The following is a 16929-nucleotide window of genomic DNA, read 5'->3' on the forward strand; positions in this document are numbered from 1 at the left end:
CATCAGTGGCTATTAGCCAGGATGGGCAGGGATGATGTCCTTAGCCTCTGTTTGCCAGAAGCTGGGAATGGGCGACAGGGGATGGATCACTTGATGATCACCTGTTCTGTTCATTCCTTCTGGGGCACCTAGTATTCACCACTGTCGGAAGACAAGATACTGGGCTAGATGGAGCTTTGGTCTGACCCAGTATGGCCGTTCTTATATGTTCTTAGTGATAAGCGCTTATGCAAACAAAGGCACAAAGATGAACCACTGAAAATCTAGCTTCCACAAAATTCCATTTAAACTAGAGCAATCGGCCTGAATTCTCATTCACATGAAAGACTCTACAGCACTCTGGCAGTTTAATGGAGCCTTACAGTGGATGTAAAGTGGCGTTTGTGCAAATGAAAATTGAGCTTGTAATATGAAGACATCAGAATTTTTGCAGGATGTGAAGAGACGCTCTCCTTCTGTGAACAGAATACAATTTTTAGAGACAAACTGCTGTGAAATAGAAAGCCCTCGAAATTTCTGCAAAATTTGTAATATTTTCAAAGAAAGCGAATGATATAGTCCTCTCTTCGGGACTAAGAAAATCACATGATCAGAGTGCTAAACAAACATGAGGGTCTGTGGTTGGGGTTTTTTTTTTCTGCGTGTTGTGTGACATCTAACACTTTTTCACTGAAGACCAGATTCTGATACCCTTACTTCATTTGACTTTGCATTACCCCATGGACTTCAAGAGGATCCCACATAGAGTACAATGTACACAATGTAAGTGTATCAAAACCTGGCCCTTAGATAATGGGTGGGGTTTTGAAAAGTCCTTAAGTGACTGATGAGCACAAGTCCCACTGACTTTCAATGAAGTTCTAAATCATGTACATGCTTTTGAAAGTTCCACCAAATACGATGAATTTTCAGTGACTCTCCCTTACCTCTTTCTTTACCTCTTCTTCATCCTCCAGTGTGAGTGCTGCCAGCTGTTTAGCTCTTTGTTCCATCAAGTTTACGTATCTAATTGGATTGGATAATGCTTCAATCACATCTGGAAATGAAGTAAACATTTCAGGTCAAAGTTCCTTAATCTGTGGTTTTAGAGATCCTAAGGTGTTAAGAAGGTGCATAGTTTTTCTTGAAATCTATTATTCAAAGTTACCACTTGGACAACAGAAACTTCAGTGAATGTGACTATGCCGTCATACCAAAGGCATTAACTGTGAAACACCATTTATGGAAATATACATTCTGCACATGTTTAGGCCAATATGTAGGTGAGAATTTTAATCCCTATTTCACTGATGTGAGAGGTATTGAGGAAAGAAGAGGTAGGAGAAATACTGCTGCTTTGAATGAGTTTTCTTTTGTCTCTCCTATGTACTGTGTTTTTAAGTTTATGTCCAAAACACTTGGAGCCTGGGATGAGTACTCTTTGGGGGGAGATTTAGGATGGGATTTTCTAGCCTGTTCAGCATTGGCCCAACTCTGTTCCCACAGAAGACAATGGTAAAACTCCCAATGCTTAGTTAGGACAACACTGAGTGCTTTTGAACCCTTACGTTCACACTCATATTTTTTTAATTGCACATTTGCAATTTGATCTCACAGCCACTGCATATTGTTTATCTTACAAAATCCCAAGACTCCTGGCTTCTTTAGGGCTACCCAAAGTCCACTAGGAAGTAAGTACTTAGGCCCCGATCTTGGACTGTGATCCATGCAGGCAGCCTGCAGATTGTTACACCAGTTTTATACAGGGGTGTTTCAGGCTCTCTGTCACAAACAGACTGAGAAGGTTCCAAAGACTTGTGTATTTAATTTTACCTTTGTAGTTCATAGTTTAATAGTTACCTGCATAAGTATCGGGTACGTAGTCTTTAACGTCTATGTACACAAAGACTGCTGGCAGCATTAAAGGTTGGTTCCGCTCATTCCTCAGACAGATGTAGTGATAGCCTGGAATACAAGAGTAGTTGAGTCCAGAATGTAAACTCTGTCCAATGTAACTGGATTATTATTTATTATTTATATAGTGCTCAAGTGACCTAGGCTCTTTAGAGACCGTGGGAAGGCAAATCCTGACTCAGAAAAGTTTACAAGCTACATAGACAACATACAGACAAGGGAGCAGGTGAAAGGTTGAAGACAGCACAATTAAAAAAAAATCTTTCCCCCTTTATTTTTAAACCTTTGACTAATTTCTTGTTCTTCGGCTCATGCCAATTTGCAATTTTGATTAGAGTCGGGCGAATATCAGTCGAATGAAATAAATTTGGGAATTGTACATGAATTCGCCAAATAGTTTCAGCCAAAAGTAATTTGGGGATACCGAGATGCCATTCACAAAATGGCTGGAGGAGGAGGAGATGGTGATGGTGCTTTCTTTAGAACATTTAGCTAAATTCTTAGGAGACTCATTGGGGATGTGGGAGAGCCAAGTTTAATGTTCCCTCTGCCTGACATGGAGCAGGGATTTGAACATGAGTCTCCCATATGGCACAAAAGTGTCAGTGTTAGTGCTGCTGCTGGTGCTAGCCTCTTTATAACCATCATCTGCTCCTCCTCCTCCTCTGGCTGTTTGGTGAATTGAGCCCTTCAAACATGCTTGAAACAAAATGTTTTGGGTCATATAAAACTTGGTTTCTTTGACCTTAAATGAATATTTTCAATGTGCCCAACTTTTTCCGTATTTTTTCATTTCAGTTCAACTTGAACCGAAATGATGTTTCGGAAGTGCCAGTGAACAAAAGAAATCAGTTATTTCCCTAGCTCCAATTTATATAATTCTTTGATCTTTTCTTATTGTTTTCCATTTAGTTTGGATTGATTTGGCTTTGTAACCCTACTTTATTTTCATTTTAAATATTTATAAGTACTTTGGGTCAAGATACTCAGAGAGCTGAAATGTTAATTAAAAGGAATCATGATGCCGTAATATGCATACAACATGAATACCTAACAACCAAAAACCCAGAGAACAACAGAATAAATGACACAGCAACATATTTAAAAAGACCAGGAATGAATGGGAATAAATCCTTCACAGTGGCTAAAATTAAAATACACCTACAATATGAGCATTTGCAGGCAATTTTGAAAGTGTGGAAGGATAAGCCAAGTTGACTGTCCCGTGAGAGCATGTTTCACACCCTCAGTGTCTCCACCCACCACAGCTAAAGCTCACTGAGCAATTGATCTCAGAAACAATGACTGAAAAGGAGAAACGTCAATGATGACTGCCATCCCCCTTCTTTCAAAATGGTTTCATGACTACAATTGACTAGTAAATGCCATCAACTGCTTTGTATGTTTTAGTTCTGTAGGTTTTCTTGTTTCATTCTAGATTTAACTTTTGGATGATTCAGATGTTTCTCTTCTCATGGATGATATAAACATATTCAAAATTATTTACTTTTTAAAAAAAACAAAATGAAGTTATAGCTAAAGCTGAAATAATACAGTACCAAATTAGGTGAATTTCTCCATAGGCTGCATACACTGGGACAGAGCCAGAGTTAGCATAAATCAGCATAGCTGCACTGACGTCAAAAGAGTCATGCTGAAGGTCTGCCATGTTGGTTCTCTTCACTATAGCAGAGCCATAATCTTACCTGGTCGAATTGCTGAGACAGGCAATATCCGATGCCCGATAAACTTTCCTCCTTCTTCATATACTGCTATCCTCAAACATGCCAGAGAAGGCAGAACCACCTACAGGGACATATTTGGTACAGTTATCAGTTGTCTGCTATAAATAAGAAAAGATCCTTCTGCATACAAGGCAGATAGCAGAGTAGAAAGATAAGGCTCTAGTCAGCAAATAAAGGAGTTTGCCATACAACAGGTCAGAGTGCATATGACTCGTGTATGAAAATCATTCTGAAATGATCATGCTTCAGTCAAGTAACAGGTGGCAGGACAGTTTCTTTATAGGCGAATAACTCATTGACAGGGAATGGCTAGAACAGCCAAATCTGAAGCTGAGAACTTACCCCTATATTTTCAAAGCAGCACATAGATCTTTAGCATCATGCCTCTAATTAGGCCTGACTGAGGCTTTGAAAATGTAGAGTTTAGTGACAATGTATGAGGTGAAATCATGAGTGTCATTCAAAACCGATTTCAGAGTAGCAGCCGTGTTAGTCTGTATTCGCAAAAAGAAAAGGAGTACTTGTGGCACCTTAGAGACTAACAAATTTATTAGAGCATAAGCTTTCGTGAGCTACAGCTCACTTCATCGGATGCATCCGATGAAGTGAGCTGTAGCTCACGAAAGCTTATGCTCTAATAAATTTGTTAGTCTCTAAGGTGCCACAAGTACTCCTATTCAAAACCGATGTGCCCTAAGGACTCCTTAATTAATTAAGCAGGGCAGTGATAAGCACATTAGTGCTGATAAAACCATCAAATAACAAATCCGTCAATCGGTGTGTTTTAAGAGGGAAAAGTCTGAGCAGGTTGCTAGACCTTAGTTATTTAATTACATAAAGCATCCTGACAGGCTGAATGGATTGAGGCAGTTTAGCACGCTTGCATAATGCCAATAACCGTACCCATCATAAGTGCTTTCCCTTGCATGCCTACACTTAACAGAGCTCTCTATTGCTAGTGCTTCAGAACACCTATCCTGCCTTTCGTGGATCAGGCAAATGATGTTTACTGGACAGGTGAGGCCAGGAATAAAGATGCGTATGCCTGGGATGCTAACCTTAGCCTGAGTGAAAGGATGGAAAAGTCCTTCAGGGTTGTACTAAATTCCCAGGGTTGCTACAATGGATGGGCCTTGGTGGTGGAAGAAGAAATACATTAAAAGACTATCATAGCAGTAGGGCAGAAAGGAACCTGGACTAACCTCATAAACAAATAGGTGATGTGATTTCTTTCGAAAAGGAGATTGCTCTGGCCATATATTAAATAGTGTGTCTTTCTCCAAAAGGACGGGTGATTTGGTAGGAAATCAGTCTGCCTGTGCGAGAAGGATTAATCTTTTCCTTTATGAGGTAAGGGTATGTGAAAGAACTGAGCTTGGAAGGCCTGTCCCTTTCGAAAGCACTTGTTCATAGGGATCAATATTCAAGACAATGGGAAGGCTCAGGTGAGCTAGGGCCTAGATTTACAAAGCGGAATGCAATCAAACTAGAGCTTTCAGCTCCCAGTCCAACAAGCAGTAATGAGACATTTCCTATCACCCAGTTTATTTCTGGCAACAGACATATCCCCCAATCCTTATCCCTGGCACCTGGGGATAGTACGGGGTGTGTGTCATAGAGCTGTTGAACACGACATCATCAAATATTAACCCTATAGGGCTCTCCAGTGGGATGTAGTCTTTTGTCAGATTGGCCATGACCAACAGCTAGTTTTTCTGCAAGCCATCAGACAGAAGGGCTTGTTTGCTTGAGTCCTAGAAAGGCAGTCTCTGATTTCATCCTCAAAAGCTCTGTGTCACTGGACCTTTCCTGCTGACAAGAACAGGGACCCAGAAGTCAGGACTGTTCATGTCCCAAAACAAGGCCTACTCGAGACCAAAACCACGCTTGGCTTTGAATGAACATTCTTACATTGCCTTAAATTTTAGTCAAGGCCCAAATCCCACAAGTAACAGACCCTCCCTTAATTCCTACCCAACCGAATGGTACTGTAAAAAATGTGCATCATATCTCATTACTGTGTCGTAGAGAAGTCATGTGTAGATACACATACATATTGTAAGGCGTGTTATACATGCATCTTTTCCTCAGAGCACACTAGATGGAAATCAGTGTGTTATTTACTGGATGTTTATATTACACCTAAAAATATGTAGGCACTTAGTTTAACCCCCCACTAACAACAGATTATATGAGTTAATCTTCAGATCACTCAAAATAATAATTCAGGCCCATTATGAGCCTAGAGGCTCCCAAACAGTATGGTAAAACTGGTAACAGAAATGAAATATATTAGTTAAAGGCCCATGAGAACAACAACAACAACAAAATGCTAGTGCTGTTTCGAAAATCCAGCCCTGGCAGAATGCCAAAGGGAAGGAGGTCTGAGGATAGGGCCTTCAGATAAGGGAGTCCTACTACAACTCCTAGAAAGCTGAGTTTCAGGCACTGACTGTGTAAGTGCCTCCATGAACTTTAATTGCTGTCATGGGATGTCAGGAAAAGGCACTTTCTCTACTTGATCCAAGACTAATTAACTACATTAGTCAGTAAACTAAAAATAGACAATACTACAGCTCTCTTTAGGAAATTGGCTGCAATCCCATTTATAAAGCACTGGGAGATACCAATGCTGCAGGGGCATGATTCTGAAAGATGCTTAGTACCCTCAGCTCCCATTGACTTTGCGGGATTGGGTCCTCTGGGTAAAATTTTCCAAAGCACCTAAGTAACTCAAGAGCCTATGTCCCATTGTAAGTGAATGGGATTTAGGCTCTTGAATCATCTGGTCCAAGATGTACAGAGGCCCAATCATGTGTCAATGAAGCTAACAAAGTTACATCAGTTGACTGATTTCAGTAGGAGCTGGCTTGATTTTATTGGAGCAGAGGTGGGCTCTACAGCATAGCTGTTTCAGAGTCTCTTAAATGATCTCTTCAGCAAATGCAATCATTCTAACTTTCTGGAAAACACAAAATTAACCTAGTGGAAAGCAATAAAATAATCACTCTGCACTGTAGAGAAATAAACATCACACCAACCTTCTTAAATACTATGGGTTCTTCTTCCCATACAGGATTAACAGCATTGCCTTGAGATGTCTTTGTCTTTAAAGCTTTTCGTCTTGTATCCACAGGCAGGCCAAACATGTCTACTTCTACATAAGTACCAACTTTCTTATCCGAAAGAAACTGACCTGAAATTATCTAGAAAACAAGATAGGAGTGTTTGAAAATGATTAATAAAGACGGCTTCGTGGATTCTGAAATTTCTGGCTGAAATTCAGGCTGAAGAATTCTTCCTAGTGATGGTATAGTTCTCTCCTAAATAAACCCAAAACTCAAAACAAGCATTCTCTAATACTGCAAATACAGGACTGTAACATAATGTTATAGTAAATAAAAAGATACGGTAACGCCAGAGCTATGTGTAGTGATGTTGCAACAAAGGCAATGATAAAAAAGCAGATGTACCTGTTTCGTTTTTGTCTCCTTCCAGCCTTTTTTTTTTTAATTATGAGGTAAATGTAAAGGTTGTTGATGAATTCCCTGAGTAACAAGGAGCAGAGGGATATTCAGCCAATGTCAGGGTAGCTTAAAGAACCTCAGATTTGCCCAAAGTATGCCAGCTCCCATTCATTTGTGAGGCCTCAGCATGTAGCATGGCATGACATCACAACTAGCACAATCTCTACTGGACAGTCAGAAGGAACCAACTTCTGGCAATTGCCACATTACTCTTAGGGACTCATTTCTGCAAAGTGCTAAGCATCTCCCTAGAGCTACTGAATGACCTCCATTTAGATGTGGTCCCAAAGCTGCCAGCCACCTCTTTCACACACGCTCTCACACCACTGCTTTGCCACAGCTGACTTGTGCCTGCAGCCTCAAGGTGGATATCAGTTTCCACTGATACCACTGAACAAAACAGGATATTTTGTGGGTGGCTTCTGGACAGGGGAGATTGTTCAGTTGAATAAGCCTGTTAATGAAATAAATTGTTTTTGTAACTCTGGGTACAAAACCATGACTTTTATAACTTCCTGGTCTCATTGCAAAAACCTGTTATTGTATTAATTTACACTAAGCAGCATGCTCTGTTGGTCATCTTAGTGCAAGTTAGCATTTAGCATGGACTAGGGATGTTTTTAAGGTTACACTATTTGAATACAGCACTTCATAAACAAAAGCTTAAAAATCTTCAACCTCTTCTTAAATACACCAGTTTCCTGGTAAGTCTTATGTGATGGGAAAGAAAAGGGAATGGAAAGGAAATTAAAAACAAAACACAAGCAAATTTACTTAATAGGCAATATTCCTTCAAAATTTGAGCTTCTGCTTTTTTATGAATTTAGATACCGTTGAGTTTAAAAATTAAATATGCCCCACTGCAAATTAAACGTATCTCATTGTCTCAATTTACAGTATGTCTACACTGCAGCTCGAGGTGTGACTGCAGCATATGTAGACATGAGTTAGCTTGAATCTAGCTAGCGTGAGTACCAATCGCGTAGCCATGGCAACACAGACTTCAGTGGGGGCAAGCTGTCCCAGTAGTGCCCAGGGTTCTGGGTGGGCTTGTACAGGCCATGCTGAAGCCTGTGATGCTGCACCTTCACTGCGGTTGGTCCCTGTGATGGGTGTACAAACCTCACACTGGAAAGGTACAGGTTAAAGAAATGCCCTGGGCCCAGGCAGCTCTGCCCCACCACACCTGCCACACCTGCACAGGCTGGAAGAAGAGCTTACAAAGGGGAACACAGTAGCTTAGTGGCACTGGCAGGCAGGCTGTGGAGGTGAGCTGACCTCTACTCTGAGCTTGTGAGAAGGAGCACCATGGAGCTCTTGCTGCCTGAGATCTGGCTATGGTGACCTGACCGAGCCTACAGAGAAGGGACCTATGACTCTCTGAAAGCCAAAGACTTTATCTTTGTGTTTTAATTCTTTACTTTAGCTGTTGAGAACAGAGAGGCCTGGAAGGAAGTGACCCAGGGAGGCAGCCGCATAGAATCTGAGGATGCAGGATTTAACTGCCTATCACTGGGCCCTGGATCAGAGCCCAGTTGACAACGTGGGCCTGGGCTTCCCTACCAACCTCTGCAGAGGGGCAACTACAGAGGCCTATTCCTGATGTGGGGAATCTACCTGGGGGGAGAAGCCCCTGAAGATAAAAGGGTCTGGACTGTGAGATCTTGACCCAAGGGGTAGAGTCTTGAGCATCCTGCTTAATCCTGAAGGCTCCCACATTGTTGGACTCTATGTGTACCCTGAAAGGGACAGACTTGAATACATAACCTGGCTGGAGGGCAGAGTCACCAGAAAGACAGACGACTGCCGGGTGAAGCAGCAGTAAGAAAGAGGGATGTCCGGAAGACCAGCCTGACCACTAGGTGGTGCTGGTGGTGATCATCCCTGCCACAGTATCCAAGTTAGCTAGATTAAAGCTAGGTTGGGTATGCCTACACGTGCTGTAATCACACCTCCTGACTGCAGTGTATACACACCTGAAGAAGATCTGTCAGGGCTCCAGATAAAACAGAAATATGTCCAGGTTCTAACATAAACAGAATTTTCAACAACTGTGTACATACCTTCACAGACAAAGTGTTGGCTACTATTCCATCCACAATACTTTCAGTAAATGGGTCAAAATGTTTGTCTGGTCTTCTCATAAACTCTGGCTTTAGCCTGTAACCACTTTTGCCATTGTATTCATACATCCCCATGTTTATTTGCATAGACAAATCTAAGCAATAAAAATATCATGAGGAATTAACTTCTGGATAAGTATCAAATATACAAAAACAAGTATAGCTGCAGTAATATGGCTAAGGGCAATGCAAATAAACAGCTATTTCTTGAGCACTGCTGTCACTTAAACCTAGGTTTCAGGAAATCTTTCACTGAAAGACTCAAGTTTCACTCATACAATCCTCAGTGGCCACTGTCTTGGATTCTCTCTGTAAGAGGAGGGAATTCTCTAGACATGTTCCAGAAGACAGAATTATAGAATCATAGAATATTAGGATTGGAAGAGACCTCAGGAAGTCATCTAGTCCAATCCCCTCCTCAAAGCAGGACCAACACCAACTAAATCATCCCAGCCAAAGCTTTGTCAAGCCGGGCCTTAAAAACCTCTAAGGATGGAGATTCCACCACCCCCTAGGTAACCCATTCCTGTGTTGTGGGATAACATTTTCAAAAGAGCCTAAGGCCTAGATTTTAAAGGTACTTAGGTGTTGCTCTGCTTAGCTCTAAGTGGCTTAGATGGATATGTCTCATTTTCAAAAGTGAGTTAGGCTCCTAAGTCCTGTTGACTTTGGGTGACCAGATGTCTGCTTTTCAACCAGATCACTTGGTCGAAAAGGGATCCTTGCAGCTCCGGTCAGCACTGCTGACTGGGCCATTGACTATCTGGTTGGCTCCGCCACACAGTGGGGCTGGCAGGCTCCCTGTTAGCCTCCACACAGCACTGCTCCTGGGAAGCTCCTATGCATAGGGGCAGCCAGGGGCCTCCGCACACTGGGAGTTGTGGGGGCAGCGCCTGCAGATGGGGCAGTGCCTGCAGATGGGGCAGCGCACAGAGCCGCCTGGATGCCTCTCCACATAGGAACCAGAGAGGGGACATGCCGCTGCTTCTGGGAGCTGCTTGAGGAAAGCACTAACTGGAGCCAGTACCCTGACCCCCTCCCGGGCCCCAACCGCCTGCCCGAGCTCCAGCCCTGATCTCCCTTCCGCCCTCCAAACCTTTCAATCCCAGCCCGGAGCACCCTCTTGCACTCCAAACCCCTCATCCTGAGCCCCACCCCAGAGCCTGCACCCCCAGCCAGAGCCCTTACTCTTCCCCCCACACACACTCCAACCCCCTGTCCCAGGCCAGATCCCCCTCCTGCCCTGTGAACCCCTTGGTCCCAGCCTGGAGCACTCTCCTACATGCCATACCCTGCATCTCCAGCCCCACATCGGAGCCTGCATCCCCAGCCGGAGTCCTCATCCTGCCCCGCACTCCAACCCCCTGCCCCAGCCCGGAGCCCCCTCCAGTACCCTGAACCCCTCATTTATGGCCCCTCCCTGGAGCTCACACCCCAGATGGAGCCCTCACCACATCCCATACCCCAGCCCCCTGAACCAGCTGGGTGAAAATGAGCGAGTGAGAGCGGAGAGAGTGAATGATGGGGGGGCGGGAATTGAGTGAGCGTGGGGTGGGGCCTCGGAGAAGGGGTGGGGCAAGGGTGTTCAGTTTTGTGGGAGTAGAAAGTTGGATACCCTAGCTGATTTTCAATGAGACATAGGCACCTATATGTACAATTTCCCTTTTGTGCATGCACATGCAGGTGTTTGTGGGAGCAGCAAGCATGCATTTCACGGGATGCTCCCATTGGGCCCGCCTATGAAAATCTGGCCTTGTCATTACGTACAGTGCCAAGAACATTTGAATCCAGGTATTATTGCAATAAAATGATTAATAATAATTATTTCTGGAGACTGGGGGAAAGTTAGTTATATTTTCAGTTCATTACACAATATAAAGGGGCTGCTATTAACAAGCGAATATTTGCAGAACTGCATATGAGAAACTGCAATATGTAGCGGTTGGTAAATGATGGCTCTTTAAGATGACCACTATGTGCATGTTGCACTATGGTATAATATGCTAATGAATTTGAGAATAACTTGGGTTCAGTGATAGGAATGAACAAACAGCTTTGTAGAACTGGTCAATAGCCCAACATCTTTTGTTGAACAAAACAACTCTCTTGGCTCCCAATAACAGAACCTATTGAAAAAGTGGCAAGTACAGCCCACTAAACCAAGAAAAAGCTGAGACTTACCTACAGTTTGGAAGTTAAGAGCAACCAACTGACAGCCAGCATTCCAGAAGACTTGTGGCATGTAGTTTGAGGAATCTACACGTGTTCCCTTTGGATAAATCCGGCTAAGCTGCCTTTTGTTATATCTAGATGGTGAGTGGTTAAGATACAGTGCATTTGGCAAAATAATTATATATACTTTCAGTCATTAAATGTAGATGCTCTTTACAGAACAATAGCAGGTTGCTTAGTGGAGTTCTCCAAACATACTACATTCACAGATTCATGTCCTTGGGAGGGCGGCTGGTCTATACAAATACTCAGGTGTCTAAGTTGAGGTTATAAAATGATGCATTACATACTTTCCTTTTGTTCCTGTGAGGGCTAACAGACTCTAAAGAAGCAGGGGAAAAGCATGGGCAAGTGGGGATCTGAGAAGACAATATATTTGTAACTTCAGTTACACAGTAAAAAATCTAATATGGTCCTAAATTGCCTCTACAGAAACTAGCCAGCAGTAACAATCCTTCTAGAGCTGGACTGAAGAGAGCCCAGTTAAGAAGTAACTGCTCTCCTCACATGAGTTTCAGATGTAGCCTCCACATAGAGAAAGCAATGGTGAGTAAACTGATGTCGCGAGCCTGAGCGTCAAATGGCCACTCCACAAATTTTAGATATGGGAATACACTGCAGTCTAGATGTAGAAGTTGCTCTCAGTTAATGTTCCGTAAGGTCATATTATATCTGGATCCCTTTTTGTAATTGTAGGCTTCAAAGGAGACTATGACATACGCTGAGAGCCATTAAACCGAAATGCACTCCCCTTTAGTTATTTTTCTCCAAAAAATAAATCAGTGTAGCTCGCTCCTGGTAGTCAGGAAAGAATCAGCGTGATCAGGAATCAAAATCAGATCTCCCATAAGACCATGCAAAGTACTGAGTTACCCAGATGATCTCTCTCTGACGTATTTTCCTTTGTTTTAATTTACCTTCTATCATTTTATATAACAAAGTACCATTGCTTTGTTTTCCCACATGCTCACTAATGATTTGACTCACTCTTCCTCCGCAGACCTTCAATCTGTATTTTAAGATGATCCCTTTTGCCCCTAATCCACATCACAAGAATTCACTCTAAAACTCAATGAGGTCTCATCAGATGTCAGATCTCTTTGCTAATGGAAGAGGTATTCAAGTTAACAAAGTTAGGCGAGGTTCCAAATTTCCCAAACTCATGTCTCCAAAGCCCAATGAAGAACCATAATGGCTCTTACTCAGATTTACAAAAGCATATGATGCATCTTTCTGAATGCCAAGGATACTCCACAAATTCCACTGGAGACTTTGTGAGTTGCTCAAGCCCTTTGGTTTCCACAAAGGAAGACATTTCAAAACTCCTGTTGCGTTCTGTAATTCAAAGGGGGAAAACAGTGATAGATTAGATAAAACGTTGTTTGCCAGGTTGCTGTAGCCATGTTGGTCCCAGGATATTGTAAGACAAGGTGGGTGAGGTAATACATTTTATTGAATCATCTTCTCGTGGTGAAAGAGACAAACTTTCAAGCTGACATACAGTAGAGCTGCAAATTAATGGGTTCATCGCAGTGCCTATATTCCATCTGCTCTTCATAGACTTACCTGTTTCACACCACCATTCATATCATCAAATGATTTCCAACATTTCCCTTTTCCATTCTTTTAAAAAATATTTAAAATTAAAATGCTTGACAAAGCCACACGTTTGGGGAAATTAAAACCACAAACAAAAGGAAAACAAAACAAACGTTTCTGAGCCCAGGAGCCTCCAGCATTTGAAAACATTCATTAGGGTTAGACACAGCACTAACCCCACTTTAAGAGCTGCAAATCCCATGTAGAGCTGGGGGGGGGTGACTGATCTCATGAAAGGGGGAGGGGGAGTGTTGAGGTAAAACGCAAGCACACACTGGAGTGCAAACATTGTCCAGTACTCTCCTGCTTACTGCAAGGTTCTGCTAGCTTTTCCAGTATCGATTCTGGAGGCATCCAAGCCGAGGATGGAAAATGTCGAAGATGCCAGTCAGAAGTACAGTGTCCTGTCACCTGTCTTAATCCCCCATTTTCTTGCTGTTCAGGATTAATAAAAAATAAGCACAAGCTGAGCAGCAGTGGCAGTCATGCTATGATTTCCACGACATGAAAAGAAGAGCGCCGACCTTGTTTACTGAGATACAGTAAAGGTGTTTCATTCTAGGCAGAGTGCAGCGTTAGTAAATTGTGCAACAATCTTATCAAGGACTGGGAAGATTATGCAAAAAGATAATGATGCCGAAACACAGGCAGCACAAAACTCTGGGACTACATCAAAATACATTGTGACTGAAGAAAGGCTGCTAGAATTTGGGTAATAAATTAAGGCCAAACCTTTGGATTAACATCTGGAACAATATACCAAAGGTCATGGTGAGTCTGGTCATTTTAAAATCAACATTGGAATTTTTTTTTTAAAGATCTGCTCTAGGAATTATTTTGGGGGAGCTATTTAGCCTGTCAGACTCGATGATCACAGTGGTCCCTTCTGGCCTTGGGATCTATGAAAGCTTTTAAAAGCCTTGAGAGATTGATATCATCTTAGTTAACCAGGCATCTCATGAGGCAATTAGTTGGGATGGACACGTGAGCTGCTTAAAAGTTAACACATTTCTCTACTTGGCTTCTGCAATGATGCACTTTTAAACATCCCTAACTGTCAAACCAATACATTTGTTAATATATTTGGTACACTCATGACAGACTGTGGTCCAGATTTACAAAGGTATTTATGTACCAAAAATTGCAAATAGCCATCAAGAGGGATTTTCAGAAGTGCCTAAGTGAGTTAGGTGCCAAACGCCCTTGAAAGTCAATGGGGGTTCTGTGTCTATCCTGCTTAAGACCTTTTGGAAAATCTCACTTGATGCCTATCTGCAACTTTTGGAACCTAAATCTAGCTCTATGTATTTATAGCAAAAAAAGTTCAGGTTATAAGGTTCCAACGTGTTTTCCTTGGATAAAAGCGTGAGAACAATTGCTTTTGAATGGGAACATGCAATTCTTTTTCATTCTCTCAACTCAAATAAGACTGAAAAAAACCTGTGTTCACTCTTTAAAAAAGAATCACCTTGATACACAAACCAGGGGCAGTTTCACTTTGAAAAAATGAATGTTTTGTAAGGACAGGAGTGTATGAAAACAAGGTTTAAAGAAGGAAACTGTTTCCACACCTTAGCCACCACAGCATAATAGCGAGCACTAGAATAAAGAGCTGTCAGGAATAAGACTTCTTTGCACAGCACTTGCTCATCCTATGGAGTTTGCTACTGCAGCAGCCCAGGGTACAATTGTTGTCAGCTGGGTGTTAAAAGTGAGGGAAATGTCATGATGAAGGTTATGATTTTGGCATGACCATTGTTAGTAAATTTCACAGCAGAGGTGTGGGGGAAAAATGGTAAGTCATGGAAAGGTCACCAAAGAATGCAGTACACAACAGTATAGAACGAGTGGTGAAAGCTGAAGCCCAGAGCATGGGGTTTGGAGAGCAAGTCCACCCTGGATTCATTCTATTCCACAAGGCTGTATCCAGATCCCCACTGCCGGCGTTCTGACCTGGCACATGGGGTTGCAGTGCCACTCCAGTTTGGCCCATCTGCTCCTCCTTCTTCTGAGGGGTGGATGGGACAAATCCAAGTGATGTAGCCTAGCACAATGACACTAGGTTTTGGGCCCAATCAGATGTGTTCTTACAGCCATTGACAAGATTCCATGGAGTTCAACCAAATTCACCATTTGCGTGACCGCCGTGACAAATTTGTAGCCCAAGTTATGACTCATTGTATGATGAGATATGACAAATCTTATGTTGCTACGTTCCTACAGCCACAGTAAGGAAATGGCAGATAAAGAAAGTTTGCTTATGAATCAAATAGGAACATGGGAACTGCCATCCAGGATCATCCCAGTACACTCTCTAACCCAGTAACCTGTTTCCTACAGTAGGCATGCCAGATGCTCCAGAGGAAGGAGTAAATGATCCTGTAAAGGAATAACCTGTCCATATAAGAAACTTCTTCCCAACTCCAGGAAGTTAGAGGCTGGATCATGCTCTGAAGCAAGAGAGCTTATTTCCCTTCTAAACTGTTTGCCTAATATAATTGTGGATGGTCTCACTTTCCATATAAGTATCTAGTCCTTCTTCAAAAAAAAGTTCCTGGTGTCACTGGTACATTGTGGCAACGAGTTCCATACAGACCATGAGGTACCCAGTCACCAGGAAATGCTGGGCATAGTAGAAAGAACATTCTTCCTGAACATTTCAGCCATCAGCTCATGCACAGGAGAAATGCATGAGCCTGACTAAAAAGCTTGCCCCAGTAACCCAGTAAGGGTGAAATTCTATGCTATCCTCTAAGGCAGTGGTGCTCAACCTATGGCCCAATCAGCACACAACTGAGGCCCAGGTGACAACCTCAGAGCCATACAGATAATAAATATATTGTGTGAATGTGGCCCACATAACACACAGAGAGCTGCATATGTGGCCCACAATGGTAGATAGGTTGAGAACCGCTGCTCTACGGGTAAGTCGACACCACACAAAAAAAGACCTGGGGCAGCAAGTATGAGAGCCTGAGTCAGTTGATCCAGGTGAAAGGGCTAGAAAGAGCAGTGTAGATGTTTGGGTTCGGATGAAACCCGGCGAGGAGGGAGGCGTCTCAGAGTCTGGGCTCCAGCCCGAGTGGCAATGTCTCTACACTGCAATTTTTAGGCCTATAGTGTGAGTCCCAGGAGCCCGCGTCCATTGATCTGAGCTCTGAGACTCACTGCCATGGCCTTTTTTCGGCAGCATAAATATACTCTGAGAAGCAGAGCACAGAACTTGCTGCACAAGAGCAGGAGGGTTCTGGTGGCTTTAAGCCACCTTTGCATACAGTTGATTTTAGACAGTTGCAGGGACTGGAGAAGCCCCCGGTGTAACTTAGGTCAGCCTCAGAATCTCTCCAAGTTACAGTGACCTGCAATTGCTGCCTAGAATCTTGGCAGCGCTATGTGCTATGGCCCTGTCCCCATTCCCACCCCATGGGCTGATCCAGAGTTTTTAGGGATCCTTTACGCTGCTCCAGACCTCTTACCTGCCGTAAAACAGTCACAGCAGGAGGGGAGAGACAGCCTAAGCTCATGGCTTGATTGGGTTAAATGCATAGAGCTGGCTGCAATTTGCACATTCAACTTAAAAGGAATATCTTCCTTTTCTTTTGTGTCTGTTACTCCCTCTAGTGAGACTTGTGCAGAGCCTTTCTACGCAGCAGAACAGCCTCCTGAAATGGAAAGCCCAGGTCAAAACCCCTTTGTAAGTAAGTTCTTTAAATTTTCCCACCAAATTAGTCTTGCACGTGATGCACAGAAAAAAAGCCTTTAATTCCAGCAAATTCTAAGCCATGTCGCTTGCACAGAAGTGCCTACAAT

General features: G+C 42.9%; 1 protein-coding gene across 4 annotated transcripts in view; it reads right to left on the reverse strand.

Moving 5' to 3' along the window:
• PLCB1 (phospholipase C beta 1) overlaps nt 1-16929 on the reverse strand; it is a 657432-nt gene that overhangs the window by 121051 nt on the left and 519452 nt on the right. For all 4 annotated transcript variants that reach the window (XM_038396759.2, XM_038396758.2, XM_043512118.1 and 1 more), the window contains 7 exons: nt 12771-12855; nt 11470-11594; nt 9229-9383; nt 6680-6844; nt 3600-3699; nt 1840-1944; nt 927-1036 (listed from right to left, as the gene is read on the reverse strand). In XM_038396759.2, coding sequence (XP_038252687.1) covers nt 927-1036; nt 1840-1944; nt 3600-3699; nt 6680-6844; nt 9229-9383; nt 11470-11594; nt 12771-12855 — 845 coding nt within the window. The remainder of the gene's footprint in view (nt 1-926; nt 1037-1839; nt 1945-3599; nt 3700-6679; nt 6845-9228; nt 9384-11469; nt 11595-12770; nt 12856-16929) is intronic.

This window comes from Dermochelys coriacea, chromosome 3 (genome assembly GCF_009764565.3).
Source record: "Dermochelys coriacea isolate rDerCor1 chromosome 3, rDerCor1.pri.v4, whole genome shotgun sequence".
Taxonomy (NCBI): Eukaryota; Metazoa; Chordata; order Testudines; family Dermochelyidae; genus Dermochelys; species Dermochelys coriacea.